Source organism: Armigeres subalbatus, chromosome 3, assembly GCF_024139115.2.
Source record: "Armigeres subalbatus isolate Guangzhou_Male chromosome 3, GZ_Asu_2, whole genome shotgun sequence".
NCBI classification, from domain to species: Eukaryota; Metazoa; Arthropoda; class Insecta; order Diptera; family Culicidae; genus Armigeres; species Armigeres subalbatus.
Genome location: NC_085141.1, coordinates 7,879,401 through 7,895,671, shown reverse-complemented (window position 1 = coordinate 7,895,671; position 16,271 = coordinate 7,879,401). Strand labels below are relative to the sequence as shown.

The 16,271-nt window shown below is 39.2% G+C and overlaps 1 protein-coding gene across 8 annotated transcripts in view; it reads left to right on the top strand.

Annotated features, from left to right (window-relative positions):
- The window catches only part of LOC134224521 (uncharacterized), a 54,675-nt gene extending 50,987 nt beyond the window's left edge, over window positions 1-3,688 (top strand). For 6 of the 8 annotated variants that reach the window (XM_062703892.1, XM_062703889.1, XM_062703888.1 and 3 more), the window contains exon 11: window positions 1,393-3,688. In XM_062703892.1, coding sequence (XP_062559876.1) covers window positions 1,393-1,880 — 488 coding nt within the window. In that variant the 3' untranslated portion in view covers window positions 1,881-3,688. The remainder of the gene's footprint in view (window positions 1-1,392) is intronic. The other 2 variants (XR_009982966.1, XM_062703894.1) reach the window with 2 other exon arrangements.
- Window positions 3,689-16,271: the final 12,583 nt, after the last annotated feature.

Here is a 16,271-nt window from a genome sequence, read left to right as displayed (position 1 = left end):
GATTTTGAACAAGTGCTCCTCCATATCCGCACCTTCTTCGTAGTTCAGGCTACAGAGCTTCTTCAAAAGCGACACTCGCGACGTAACTGTAGCCTTTTCGGGGTACTTTTTAAGCTTTTTCCACACTTCGACCGCCGATTTGGCGTCTCTCACCAACGGCAACTGATTATCTTCCACATTCAGAATAATCATTGCCCTCGCCTTCTGATCTTCTTTCGACCATGCTGCAGTCACTGGCTCCGGTTTCTTCTCGTTAACCGTATGCCACAAGGCGACACTGATCAGAAGCATTTCTATTTTAATCTTCCACGTTTGGTAATTCTTATTACCCAAACGCGCAATCAGAACTTTCTCACTCATTTCTATTCCGATCGTTTTTCTGGCGCAGCCTGTACTCAATCGAACGCGAACACACAGTCACTTCGATTACCACTGCTACAATTACGGCCCGTAGCCTGACTCGCGGCACAAAATGGCAGTTTCAGTACGGCCAACACCTTTTGGCTTCTGAACTCGTACCGACACAACTGGATAACAGCCTAACCAGCCCTACTAAATGCCGACCAGACGAGGTGCTGTTTTCACTTGCTTCCAAACAATTTTTGCTGCATTTACCACCCCAACAGTCCGGAACGAATGTATTCCCGCTGAACAAAACACACAAAAAGAATTGCGCGAGACAGCTTCAACACTCCACGACTGTTTTGCGAGCAACTTTTCACCCAGATTTCGCTGTTTTCTTCCACTTGCACTGGGCTCATAACCTGTGGGAAGTTATCACTGAGGCTTCCCACGGTACACAGCGGAACCGACACAACTCCCGGCGGGGTATTTCGGACGCGTAAAGTGGACGAGAAAACACAAGCGATTCGCTCTCCGCGGTGGTCAATTTATTACTATTTACATACATACAATAGACAACAACAACATATATTCACAGGGCTGGTGAGGGATGACAAACATCGCAAACATAAATTAGACTGGCCCAACATTCAACATGTTCCAGCGATCGTAAGGATAACCGTAGCCGTGTTTTCGAAATTACCGCCAGGCATGCAACGTTGGATGCGCCGAACATCCATAACGCCTTGAGAAAAAAAAATTGAGAAATTACAGTTATTCGTTGCTGCGATTGCTTCATTGTTTAGATTGGTGGCTCTGAAAATGCGAGGTGATATTGATTTGAATTTTTGACAGTTTCGTTTTAGAGGTGCATTCTGGGGATTGGTTTTCTGAGAAATAATTTCCTGGGAATGTTACAGAATCCATTCGAGGTTCGCCTTAGCCGACCCATCTTTTCCTATCCTACCAATATTCAAATTCTTTCTAATAAGCTAAATACTATCTAAATAGGAAATTTCTAAAATTCTCAATGCTTGGTATCTTTGACAGGTCGGTGGCATTGCACGGTATGTTCAATATGTAACCGTTGCGGAGCGCGAAGTCCCGAAGGTCACCCGAATCCCTATCTTACGCCGCAGCAGCGGGAAAATCTGGCCATGGTTGCCATTTGGACCCACGAATATGACACCAACGAGCTGACTCGGATACGAGAGCACGTCCTGACGCTGTGTGTACCCTGTGTACGGTTACGGAAGCACCAGGAGGAGGAACGACAGCAGCGGTTACACCAGTCGACAACGGAAACCGACGACGCTACAAAAGAAGCGGACGGTAGCAGCAGTACTAATAGTAGCAATAACAAAACACACATAGGAAGCAGTAACAGTGGAAATAGTGAAAATAGTAATAATAATAATGTTAATAGTAGCAGCACTCTATCGGCGAAAACCGGAACGAGGGAGCCAACTGTGGTGAAAAATATCGGCACTCCTCCTCCGAGGCCACATTCGAAGTCGAAAGCTTCGGCAAAAGGATGAGCGAGGGAGCTGGCAGCAGTCTGGTAAGGATCAATTATATAAAGACTTTCTGTTTTTAATGAGACGTTTGTGATTTTGTAAAAGCAAATTCGTTGCCCACCAAAAAAGCAAACCTCGTCGTATCGTGTAGAGTTCAAATCGAATTAATTTGTACAAAAATCAAAGTTTACATTAAGAAAGAGAGACAGAGAGTACAGTGGTAAGAACAACAGGATTTGTTACGTCGTTTATCTAGGTTCGTATGTGTGTTTATTTTGTAGGAAAAATGTGTTTTGTTCTCTTGGCTATCTTCCGGTTTTTGTCCTTTCAGGGGAAAATGTTTGCAACTGGCTCAGTTCCGTTTTTGGGAACTGGTTTGTCAAACCTCTTGCTCGTTTAAGGTGTTCGATGGATAATATTCAGTAGCAAATTTGTTCGAGCGTGAATAGTTGAGTAAACATTTTATACATATTTTTGGCGCCTAAAATAATAGATTATTGCACTATGCCATCATTTCAAGAATTTCACGTTCAATGTGCTTTGTTGTGACTCGTGAAATATTTTCATTGCCATTAATACAATGCAAAATATGGCTTGAGTTTCGAACAATATTCATCGGGTTAGGGTATAATCAAAAGCAAGACACCATTCGAGCAAGCTCCGCAACGTGAATCGAACAAATATTTAATATCTATGGTCGTTGAAAATATACATTTGCGTTTAATTCGAGTTTTGCATAGATTGCTGCCTAGTAACGATGGTTTTCGTGGAAATCGCAATTATCGTTGCATTATATAATTCATCTACAGTTATTTCATTTTTTTCATGTTACTCACCACACGTTAAGTCGGAAGGCAGCGAATATTATGTAAGTTGCTGGCATCTCAGATTTCTCCGCGGGGTATTTGAAATCATCTTTCAAAAGGAAACTAGTGTGATAGGTAGAATAATTTTGAAGGTTACATTATTCGAGCAGGTAATTAATTACATATTCACTTCTATACTTGCCCACGACTCGAACTATTCCTTTGAACTGTTTTCCTTTTGGATTTGCTGGCGTAAACGGGAATGGCAACCACTTTTTCATAAAAAGATTTTTTTTTTTCGAAAGTGGGGACAAATTTCATTTTTTTCTGTTGTTGTCAAATTTTTTGAGAAGGGATATTAAAGTTTTATCGGAAAAACAATAACATTTTCATTCATAGTAGAACTTGAAAAAAAAATTAGAGTTTTCAAATTCCCACAACCTTTATTATCCAAAGGTCAATTCCGTAGAGGAAGGAACTAATATTTGTTCTGGCCTAATTGTTGCTGGAATAGAGTGACATCCAGACTGTCATTTAAATTATCAACATGAAATATGTAGTCAATATTCCAGCCTTCCGTAGCTCATTGGTGAGACGGGCGCTAGGCTACAGAGCAGACGACCATGCTGAAGTTGAAGTAGTGTCGTGAGGACCTGAGTCTGTGAATTCCTGTAACTAGAAAAAAATAAAACACAAACTACGACTAGGCCGTCTCGATGTTACATTCGATGTACATTCTTCTAAAGATGGGATCATTCATATGCTTCACTTTTTTGTTGTGGGGATTATGTCAAATGCTATATGCTGAACGGCCCACTGTATTTGACTTAATTTTTCAACGATTATGCTAAATGGTCGTTATACCAAATGGCCTTAGACATTTAACTCGTTATGCCAAATGGCGTTATGCCATATGGGCTTCTCCCATCTATTTAAAAACATGAATTATTCAAACATTAACCTGTAATTTTGTTTTGTAAAATCGAAGAGCATTCAGTAGTTGTTCTCGAAATAGGATAAATGGAGTGTCCATTATTGCTTGATTTCCATTGATGTAGTCAGACTGGTTTCCATGTCGATGTCTCAACAGTCTGTTAGATGGCTGAGATAATTTAGCAAATGACGAGCCATTCTACGTACGACGCTAGTATTTTAAGTTTTTACGATAAAAATAAAAAAAAACGAGGAAGGCAAAAACTATATTGATAATTTGAAATTGACTTCCCTCCAACCAACGCTCTAGCTTATATGAAAAATCGAATATTTGCGGAGATAACTGAGATGCATGGAATCTTAATAATATCGGCGTGCTAACATTGATTTGCACCGAATTTTGAACAGAAACTCAATACATTTTATGAGAAAAGGAAACTGATGTACAGATCAAGTAGGCCATAAGCTATAAATACAGACATCGTTTGCTTTGTTTTCGCTGTAACAAAGCTTGTAAAAAGATATATTTTCTTCTAAACGAGACGAGTTCTTGTAGAGTGGAAGCATGGAAGAAAATAAAAACAATCTCATCGAATCTACTTTTGTGGGTAAGCTGATAGTACTACAAACACCTACTGACCATTAAAATATAATATAAAATCAGTACGTAGTTTAGTTGATGTATTCGGATAGAATTTAAATTATAAAACAAACACATTTTTTAGTTCTAGTTTCAAAATATCTACACTTTTTGGTTTAAACCGATTTCGGTTGCAAGCGGAACTCCAATAAATTGCAGTGTATTTTTCATACTTCTAAATAAGGTATTTTGAACAAATGTAAAAAAAAATCTGCAACAGAAAAGTACTATATATAAGAGTAAACAAACTGTCAATGTGGCAGACAAAAAGTTAATCATAAGTAGTCGTAGGAGCCGTGTAAATATAATAAGCGCATAATACCGAATCATTGGTAGGCTATCAACAGGAATCCCTGAAAATAGAATAAAGTGAAAAATATAAATCTTCTAACAAGTATTAAAGTTATTTGGTGAGAGCTAGACTTTCCGCTTCTTCAGTAGATTCAATGGCGATGCAGGGCGAACGAGAGCAATTTCGCAATGAATCAAGAAGAAAATAAAGAACGATAGTCTTAAAATAGGCAGTAACAATTCTATCACATCTCGGATTATTGTAGTCACCGGAGCATGTAAGCCAGCACTTCTGGGAGGTGAAAGAAAATATTACGCAAGATGAAGCAAACAGACAGCAAAATGATAAGCAAAATACATCTCAATCGATACACTACTTACCTGCTTGTCAATACTAAAGGTTTACGCTGAGTTCGGCTGAACCAAACAAACAGATTTAGCTGCTCTGTTGCTTTTTGGTTTGTGCTGTTTTTTTCAGGATTTCTTGGGAAAAGTACTATTTTGTGTTGTTGATCATTATACCGATAACAGAATAGACGAACAGCAGAGAAAACAAGGAGGATGAAAACTAGGGCAGAGTGGAAAAATTAATAAAATTAACAGATGAATAATAAGCGTTAGCTTGTAATTTATTGAATTGAATATTCTTTTAACAAATACATTTTTACAGAAAAGGCAATACTCTTCAATGAATAGATGGGGAAAGAAAGCACTTTAATATGCATAACGTAATGCCTCAATGAATAAACTTATATCACAATTATGACTTATTCAGACTATAAGCTTTATTGCATGATAAAGTGTATCTTGATGTAAAACGTCATATACATTATTTACATACTTTGGGTCATGTGCACTCCGAGTGGTGCGAAGGGCTGACTTTAAAGATCTCTATCCTGGGGGATGATGTCCAGGTATCGCCTTAGGTAACGCGTTGCATGTTTAGATTTTAGGCGGCTTCTTCTATTTACTTGATATGACCCTTCCTTAGGACTGCTGAAGTGCAGTTAAAGCAGCCATTGACAACGCAGCAAAGAGCATCGTCGGGTATGTTGGACGAACTCGACGGATTAACTGGTTCGACGTAAATTGCAGGCGGATTCTGGAGAAGATGGACGCAGCGCGGGTGGTCACGCAGAAGCAGCAAGAGATCGGACAAATCGTGGAACGCTATAGACGGAAACGGAGACAGAAGACACGCCGCCTGGACAAATCGGAGTGCGTAGCGAAGGAACAGCTGTGCCGTTATCAAGAAACACACAAGTTCTGTTAGAAGATCGACGCATCCACAAAGGCTTCGTACCGCGAGCCGAGATGTGCAGGGATAAGGATGGAACCATCTTGTCTGACAAACGTGTGGTGATCGAAAGGTAAAAGCAGCATTTTCGGGAAGATCCATTAATTACGTAACGTAAAAATTGTCAATTTTCAACCCCCGCTCCCTCACATGAACCTTTTGTAAGCAATTACTCAAAGTCCTTACAACATTTCATCCATCAGCCATGAACACCTATTATTCTGCAGGTAAAATAGATAACACCCCTTAATAAATAATGTGTAGAGTGTAGATATACAGCTAAAACTTTGTACTGCAGACTTCCGCTAAGAAGTTGTCGATATAATAAAAATCATTATACGTAGTTCGCTTGAACAGTCCGGTCGTTTCATTCCACACATTATTATCGGAAACGTCTCGATAATTCGGTTCTTGCAAGGCTACACTTCTGATAATTTTTTATGGGTTGTCACAGTTCAGGACCCCTCCTCTAAGCGTTACCTAATTTACGGATGTTTCCTTCGAGGAACACCTAAATGGCGCTGAGAGCAGAGACAATTAAAGGTCAACGACTACATCAGTTCAGCGGATGATGGAAACCATAAGGATGGTATCGGAACTGAACGCATCAAGATTGGTCCGGAAAAGCTGGCCAATCACACGCTGATAGTCACAATCTGGGAAACAGAACAGCTACCGATAGAGTCATATACAAGAAAGCCGACAAGCTGTAGTGTGAGAATTTTTGAGCGATTACCTGCTGCAGACGGGACAAGCAAGCGTGGGTGGACTTCTTGGCCGACTATATCCCACAACGTCTAAGTGGAGCAAGGTGAATCCGATGATGCAGGTGAAAGACGCGACAAGTCAGTTACTCATCGACCCAACTGATCAGCTTGAACGAAGAACTTCTTCAACTTTCGATGCGCGACCAATCATCAACATCTCGGCATGAGCCGCCAAGAGTGCGACGCATCACCTTGACGTATCACTCCGAAGCTCCAACAATGCAGGAGATTGAAGTAGCCATCCGAAGCATGAAATTCGGCTCCTGAGGTCGATCGCATTACAGCAGAGACGCTCAAAGCTGACCCCATACTATCTGCGCAAATTTTGCATCAACTATTCTGCAATATTTAGACGTCTTACTATCGACAGACATATGATTTCCGCACAATGATTTTCGTATCACGTTGTACGCGTAAAGTGACAAGATGACACACATCTTTTCTTTCTACCGTTGTATCTATTTGACAGATTGTTTTGAAACTGATTCTACCGCTTTCCATAACTATATTTTTCATCAAAATGTATAAAAATCATAAACTGTTACTATAGTTTTTCACGGGACTGACACTTGTATACCTCTACCACAGTTTGTTTCGTAGTCAACATTGGAAGTTCCGCACTGACAACCATAAGGATAATCACGGGAAGAAAAGAGATAGGTGCAATCCACACTGACAGTTCCATAAACGAAGAGCAGAAGAAAAGAGACTGCATCTATACTACGAAAACACAACCAAAACATCAGACCCCCGTAGTTTTTATGAGTATTACACAATATTTACCCATATTTTTTGAATAAATTGTGAATTCGCGTCAGCAGTTCATTCATCGATATGAAAACGTCATAGTTTTCCAATTCTTCGTATAGGTATTTTAGCAGAAATATGCGAGTTCTTGCAAATATTCCGCAGGGCAATTATTTCTGCGGACGTTAATCACTCTATTCTATGGTTTGGGGTGATTTCAGTGCAAACGGCACTGATCGTTTAATTAATTTGGACATTTTTAAGGATAAAGCCAGCACCGTTTAATTGAGTCATAGATCCAATTTTGAATTTGTCCAAATCAACGGTACAAAACATTCTTCCCATCTGAAAAAGTAGATGTTTACTAATGGCAAATCAAAGGTCCCACATCCTTCCCAATCCGCAGACCTCATTCCAAATAAAACCCATGGGATCCTTGCACAAAATGTTCGAAATCACAGGATACAAAACTAAAACAATTGAATATCATGCAAATCTTCCCAAAAACAACCCTAGAACTGGCGAAATCAATAGGGAGACATCTTCAGAGCATAATTGCAGCAAATAAAGAGCTTACGAATATTTATTTTGCCAATGTTGTGAAAAATATCATCCGGAATTGCAGAAAAACGAATTTTACTCAGTCAGCTTGAAAATATTTGTTTTTATTTCATATGTCAAACGGCGTATTTGACATTTCAAAACAATAAATTATGTTCTGTTTCGTACAATACAGCGGTCGAAGGGCAGGGTACGGAAATCATTGTGCTATCGTGATACCAGCGTGATTCTGGGTGACATACATATGATTTTATGCTGTACAGTGATATTGGTATCATATATGTGTCACAAGTATTAGTGGAGGTCCCAAAAGGGATCTGACTGTATGCGACAATTGGCGGGGCATCACGTTACTGTGCATTGTTCTCAAAGTTCTATGCAAAGTCATCCTTAATCGTTTTGAATGTCTGCCTCGTCACCTTTCTTTTGAATAGGGAACATAACCGATGATTTCCAACAAGTAGGGAATTAACGTTGCCCCTAGGAATTATTGAATAACAGTGCGTGGATATACAAGAGCATCTGCGCATTTTTTCAATACACAGGCAGAAATTCCTTCAGCACCAACAGAGCTGGACTGTTTCAATTTATCGATTGCTGCTTTAACAAGATGCGCAGGGATTTCGCAGTAACTTAACTCGACCGTATTCCTAAGAGTATCATGAAGTGCTGCAATTATTTGCGATTCCGTTGCCACAGAACAGTTGAATACAGTCTTGAAATGTACCACGAACAGATTGCATTTACCTTGCAGCGTACTGGTGCACTTGTCCTTGAGGTGCATTTCCACCGGCAATCCATTTCCTTTCCTTTTGGAATTAACGAAAGACAACTGCTTCGGGCTCTTACGGAGGTTGGACTGTGTACGGATCACGTATCGCTTGTAGAGAAAACGGTTGTACAGACGGTAACTGTTACTCGCCTGAGTGAATACCCTAGAAAGGACAACGAGATCGACAGTAACTACGTAGCTTTTGACCTTGCTCGTTACAAATGACGTAATCGGGAATTCGACCATGGTGGTTTAGGGGCAGGTCGACGGAGAGGAACGCATCTTGATTCAGCTTCTCATTGAAGTAATCACTGCGTCATCCACACAAGTTGCCCTTTCAAGAGTTCGCCAGTCAATGGCAGAGATTGTCTCACATAAAGTAGTGTAATCGGCGCGATGAAAATCCAGGCTATGTAGATACGCGACATCTTCGTACACCGTTGGGAGTTTCAGTTGAATGGTGATCTCAAGGGCCGGATGGTTCAGATCGAGGTCGATCAAAGGTTCCGTAGCATTAAAAACAGAAGATTCACTTTTGATGTTGTCATTGACTAAAACCAAGTCAAGTATACGGGAATTGTGATTCGCAATCGGGTTGATTTGCGTAAGGTCATTTAAACTGAATCCGTCTAAAAAATTGAGGTAGAGGCCGGGAGCTACGATTGCTGCACATCCAAGACCGGGAACGTATTCTGCGCTGCGTAATCTCTAAGCTGAATTGCGACGTCCAAATCGTCCAAATTCGAAGAAATTGCCCGAAGAGAGTCGACATGATTATTAATATCAGTGACGTTTGTTCGCCGGTCTGATGGTAGGTAAAGCACTCCAATGCTAGCAGTACCAGTAGGCATTTTAATCATTGGCTTAACTACCTCCGATAACTAGGGGGGGCTATAGCCCCTTTATATTTTTTCTCGAAATTGACCCTCTTTTTGAAAATTCACGAACATTTTAACATCTCATCAAGTTATCAGCGGTAATGTGACAAATGCAGTCCAACCACCTAAGGCAATTGCGGATCCATCACACTCATTCATATTTTTCTCTTTTCTCAAGCACGTGTACGTGTGAGCAACAACTCACAGTATATGTTTAATTGCGCTCGACTAGCGTCAGGCAGTGGATAAATTTTGCATACTTCATAAATATTCTATCTATCTCAAATGAAAAAAATAGTACAACTTTCCATGGATTCCGCCGAGAATCTTCCAAGAATTCTGATGAGAATCCTTTAGTGATCCTGACTGGAATGTTCCAGGGACTCCGACGGGAATCTCTAGATATTTCGACATGAATCCTTCAAGAATACCGATGGGAGCCTCCAGGGATCATGAAGGGAATCCACCCAAGGTTTCGGAGGGAATATTTCAGGAATTCCAACGGAAAAATTTCAAGGATTCCGACGAGAATGTACCAGGGATCCTTCACCCTCCAGCAATTTCAACGTGAATATTTCAGGAATTTCGTCGAAAACCCTCCTGGAATTCCAATATGATGGTTGCAGGTATTTCATGAGCAATGTTCCAGGGATGAAGACGCATATCGTCGAAGGACTCCGAAGTAATCCGTCGAAGGACTTCGAAGCAAATCGTCGAGCGACTCCGAATTAATCCTTCAGTTATTTCGAAAAGAATCCTCCAGCGATCCCGAAGGGAATCTTCCAAGGATGATGAAGCAAATCGTTGAGGGATTCCGATGCAAATCATCAAAGGATTTCGAAGCAAATCGTCGAATAGTTCCAAAAAAAATCGTTAAGATTTCTCTGAACAAAATCTATGAGAAATTCTGAAGCAAACCGTCGATGTATTCCATAATGAAACGTCGAATGATTCTGAAGCAATTCTTCGCGGGATTCCGAAGCTAATCGTCAGCCGGATTCCTTATCGTCTAGAGATCCCAACGCAGATCATTTGCAATACGCAGGCCTGGTAGCGGGTCACTTTTTAGTGACTTAGTCACTTTTTTCGGCTCAGTCACTAAAAAGTCTCTTTTTTCGGCCTCAAGTCACTAAAGTCACTTTTTCTCGGAAAAAGTCACTATTTTTAACTATTTTGAAACTATTGACTAGGTTCCGTTTGCATCGTCGTGAAATGTGAAAAAATGTTGAAACTTTATCCGTCGCAAGATGCTTTATTCACAACGGACATGAAATGACGAATTTAAAAAAAATTACCACTTGTACTTTTTGGCCCGAACGCTGTTCGGAACTTCGTGACTCCAGATTCGCTGTGAATCTCGGATTTTCAACAGCGATTAATTGAAGAGGTTTTGTGTCACAGTTTATGATTGGGTATATAGTAATGAAAGCAGGATGGGCACAGCGGATTGAGGATCTAAATAAATTCACAAAGCCAATAGTTGACCCGGCTGAGTTTTAAAAACCTCTTTCAAAAACTGTTAAACTCTACACTTTATTAATTGATAAAGTGTAGAGTTTAACAGTTTTTAATGGAGGTTTTAAACTGTTGAATATTCAGATTGATCTTTTTAATTTTAGATACATTTCCTGTTGTTTCGGGGAAATCATTAGTGAGCGAGATCTTGCTCTAATGCTCATTGAGGCATACTCAAAACAAACAAGCTTTTCAGCTTTTTTTTAACAAACACTTATATATTTTGAAAAATTAAATAAAAATATTCATTTTCAAAACAAAATGGAGAAATTTGCCACTCTAATTGATACCGCAATGGACTGCTGAGATTTCTGTCAAACTTGCTGAAAATCACATCATTTTTGCCGGGATATCAGTATTTATTTTGCTGGGCTCACGGCTGCGCGGATTTTTGCCGAGCTGCACAAATAAAAACTTATCTGCTCAAATAAATTCTTAAGAATTTTTCAAAATATGTTCTGATTTAAACATTTAATATGTAGTTTTAACGATGGATATTCTATCGAGGAAAATCGGTAATTTATTGGTTGATAGTTAGAACAAACTCTTCGGGTTTTGAAATAATTCTTAGGTTTCAGATTTATAAACTATGTAAGTCGAATTAAATTTATGTCTAAAAGTTAATTATATAAATGTCTGTCATAAAAATGTGCTATTTTTGAACACAAGCGAGGATTTTCCGAATAATTTCGAATCCATAATAAACATTGCACATTATTCTGTATGACTTGCCTCAAAGTTGTGCTTTTCCAGAAGTGAAGGGGTGGAAAGAATCAAATAAAACCAACTTATCAAATTTCACTTGTCAATTTCTTTATCATCGGATTCGTTGAATAATGTTTTGGCAATTCATATTTTTTTAGAATTTACCGCCCATTCAAATTTGAAATTTTCGACCAAAAAATATTAGGGAGACTTAATTTTTGAAAATTATTTGTTTCAGCATTAACTTCAAATAAAAGTCCATTTCTGTCAATGCAAATGAAATTAAAAGTCACTATTTGGTCACTTTTTCAGCATATGAAAGTCACTATTTGGTCCCTTTTTTCGCCAGTGTTGGTCACTAAAGTCACTATTTTGAGCAGCATTCACACTTAAAATTTTCCACCGATCTCGGCTGTGCAAATCTCGGTTAAAGTTCATTAGCTGGAATATCGGCTGAATGGACGTATGCTTACGACGGCTCCTTTGAATGCCGCAGTAAACATATTGCTTTTTCAGCTGAGATATCAGCAAAAAGGCACGAACCGAGCGCTCGGCTGTGCGGATCTCGGCAAAAGAATCAAAAAATGCCGAGATGAACTAAGTGTGTTGATCGCTACCAACCCTGAATACGTCGAGAGACTCCGAATTAAATCTTCAAAGGATTTTCATAAATTGCCAAATTGCCGAAGGATTCTGATTTGTCAAGGAATTCATAAACCAATCTACTAACTCTTTAGTCTTCTAGATAACTCTTTAGTCTACAAACTTTTTCGGTAATTCATTATGCTATATGTTGAAAACTGATATCACTGCTAACTAACTTATCAAATCCTAGGGGGGGCTAATTTTTTTCTAGGGAGGGCCTAGCCCCCCCTTATTTACGCCAATGATTTTAATCCTGATCCATAGTTGTTGGATGGTGTCACAGGCGTAAGATATATGCAATAACTTAACGCGTCAATTAGGACACCACCGCCTCTTGATGTAGTGCTGTTTCGTTGGTTGCGATCATTTCGGAAAACTGTATACGAGGTACCGAACAGTTGCGTAAACAAAATGCGGTTATCAAACCATGTATATGAAAGGACTATGATATCGTAGAATGCATCCGAAGCAGTTAAGAAGAAGTCATCAATCTTAGTGCGTAAGCCTCTAACGTTCTGATAGTATATATTTTAAGTTGGGCTTCGGCTGCATCCGTACTATTACTGACACAAAACTGGTGGGCATCAAAGTTGACGGCGTCAGATGTTGTACTGCTGCAATGTGAGGGTGCATCAGGCAGAGATAATGAAGGACAGCTTGGGTACTTGCCTGCAAGGAGATTTCGGATAGTCCCTCCGGTTATTCATTGACTACAGGAAAAAGTTCTCTATAATCTGAACCACGAAAGTATGTGTGGCCCCTTTTTAACGCAAGGGACGGGCAAATCGTCGGCCTCATCAAAGCGCAGTACGAAGCTTTTACGTACAGAGTGCTGTATAACGGAGCTTTGCCTGACCCCATACGGATAGTCGCTGAAGTGAGGCAAGTATGTATTCTATCTCGTATACTGTTCCTCATCGTAATCGACGATATCATGGTGGCTGCGATTGACATTGTATAAAAAAAACTACGGGCTGCTATGTCAGCCTATGAAGCATCTAAATGACTTAGATTTGACTGATGATATTGCTCTACTTGCGCAACGGTGCTCTAATTTACATAGGAGAGGATCACATCCAGGACATAACGGTGAATTAGGGGTTCTTTCTAAAATTACGTAATGCTAAATTTGGTGATTTTGGAAACCCCACCCTCCCCAAACCACAGACAGTTTTCTCATGGGAAAACTGTTAGAACGTATGCACGCAAAAAAATCTGCATGTTGTTTCCACCTGAAAATTCAGGTACATTTTACGTGAACACGTAGTTGCAACTTCTTCAGGGTGAAATTTACGTGACCAGTGAATTTCACCTCAAACCTCACGTAAGGCTTAAGTGATTTTCACTTAGAATGTGAATCTGTGAGAGTAGTAGGTAGGAGGATGTCCATATTCCACGTAGACAGTTTAGAGGGGAACATCCACGGTTTATACAAATTATTGAAAATTTATATGAGCACTTGTCCTCGCTGGAGGAGAGAGGTATCTGCCACTGGCCAAAACTTGTCCACGTGGTATATGGGCAGCCCCTAGACTCTACGTGAATTTCAGGTAATGATTACCGCAATTGATTGTGGAAAAAATCTACGTGTGTTTCAAGTGGAAACAACGTGCAGATTTTTTTGGGTGTACGCAAACGTATCTATGGGTCTGTTTAAATATTACGTTACGCAGTAGGGAATGGGGGATTGCTTCATTTTTGTTACAATTTGTTACGTAAAATATAGGGGGTGACGGTTCTTCGAGACGTAACAAATTAATTGAATAGAAAAAGTATTTGAAAAATAAATAAAAAAAAAGAATTTATTAAAAGCAGACCCGACGAACTTCGTTTCGCCTTAAATTGATTTCTTCTCTGATTAGTTCTCGAGTTATGCCTTCCTTTCCAGAAAGGAGAGTGGTTTCGAACCACCATGGAAACATATCTTTCCCTTCCAAAACCTCCACGTGCTAGATTTGGTTCTGTTTGCTTGATTAATTCTCGAGTTATGAAGAATTTTGGGTTACACTCCCCCCCTTTCCAGAAGAGGGAGTGGTTTCGAACCATCTTAAGAATCTTTCCCGGTTCCAAAAACCCATGCATTCAAATTTTCACGTCGATCGGTTCAGTAGTTTCCGAGTCTATAAGGGCCAGACAGACAGAAATTCATTTTTATGTATATAGATCTTTAAAATAGCAGTCAAATATACAATACATAGGGGAGGTGGGGGTAAAATGGACCCCTGTCCGTTTGAGCTAAATCGTTACAAATTTGGCACTCCATCAAGTGGGTCTTATCGCTTGTTTCAAGTTATGAGTGTAACATGTTTTACTTACTGTTTCAAATAATAAAAACTATTCTGTTTTTAAAGATTTAATATAAACTATGGTTGAAATGTCATGGTGATGTAATTTTTGATGTACAGTATTTAGGCTTTTAAAGCAAACATCTGCGAAACTAATCGGCATGATCCTCGAGGATCTCAAACTAAGTCTATCTCAAGAACGGGTTGAATTGATGATTTATCTCAAAATTCGATTTTTGAGAATTTTTAAAATTTGGATCATGGTGATTGGTGGGTTGAACGGACACGTTCTGGTGTGGGTAATAGGGTAAAACGTCCTGTCGTTGTGGTATGTCCTAATGTTGCGGTAGTGTATAAATAGTCCATCCTGGATATAATAGCATCCAAAACAATTGTGAATCCGCTAAAACTCTTCGAATCAACCAATAGAACACCTTTTGTTTGACAAAATTCCGTTCAAAATGATGAAAAATCAACATTTTTCATTAAAAAATTGCTTCCTTTGAGCCTATTATTGCGGTAGTGCTAAGGTCCTATTGTTGTGGTATCGCTCTTCATAAGAAATACAAGCAATACCGCAACAATAGGACTGACCTTCAAAAAATGACGCAACGATAGGCAACTGCAACCTATTATTGCGGTAGTTTGTTTTCATTGTTGTAAAAACAAAACAACATAAGTTTAGCACAACTGACGTAATATTTACGAAACTATAGTTATCGAGCATCCTATTCAACTACTGGATGTGAAAAAAGATGAACAGTTCATTTTTAAAGAATTTTTGAAATCAATTTTGTTTTGAAGCGGCGCTTAACCCCTCCATAATAGGTCGTTTTACCCTATGGACCATATGAAGTACATACATTTTTTTCAACGTAATTTTGTTTTGAAAAGTTTGTATTGTTTAGCTTCGAAGACACCAAGCATTCATTCTTCTTCTTCTTATTGGCATTACATCCCCACACTGGGACAGAGCCGCCTCACAGCTTAGTGTTCATTAAGCACTTCCACAGTTATTAACTGCGAGGTTTCTAAGCCAAGTTACCATTTTTGCATTCGTATATCATGAGGCTAACACGATGATACTTTTATGCCCAGGGAAGTCGAGACAATTTCCAATCCGAAATTTGCCTAGACCGGCACCGGGAATCGAACCCAGCCACCCTTAGCATGGTCTTGCTTTGTAGCCGCACATCTTACCGCACGGCTAAGGAGGGCCCCAAGCATTCATTAGAAAATTCGAATTTCCAATTTTTGTTCAGACAAATGGCATTTTTAAGTTATTTTTATTGATTTAACATGCTTTTTTAGTAAAATCATTGTAAGTTACCAATATATTAATTATTATCCAACATTTTTATTTCCAGAGGATCTATCTGTATGCTTAGAAAATGCATACAATTCATCAACTAAATTCAATATTTTAAGATTAATTTCTTAACATGTCCGTTTTACCCACACACTATGTCCATTTCACCCGCATACTTTCAAATCATGATTTTTTCATCCTGATTTTCATTGTCAAAAAAATCACAAAATTGATTGTTTTCCACTGAATTGACTTCAAGCC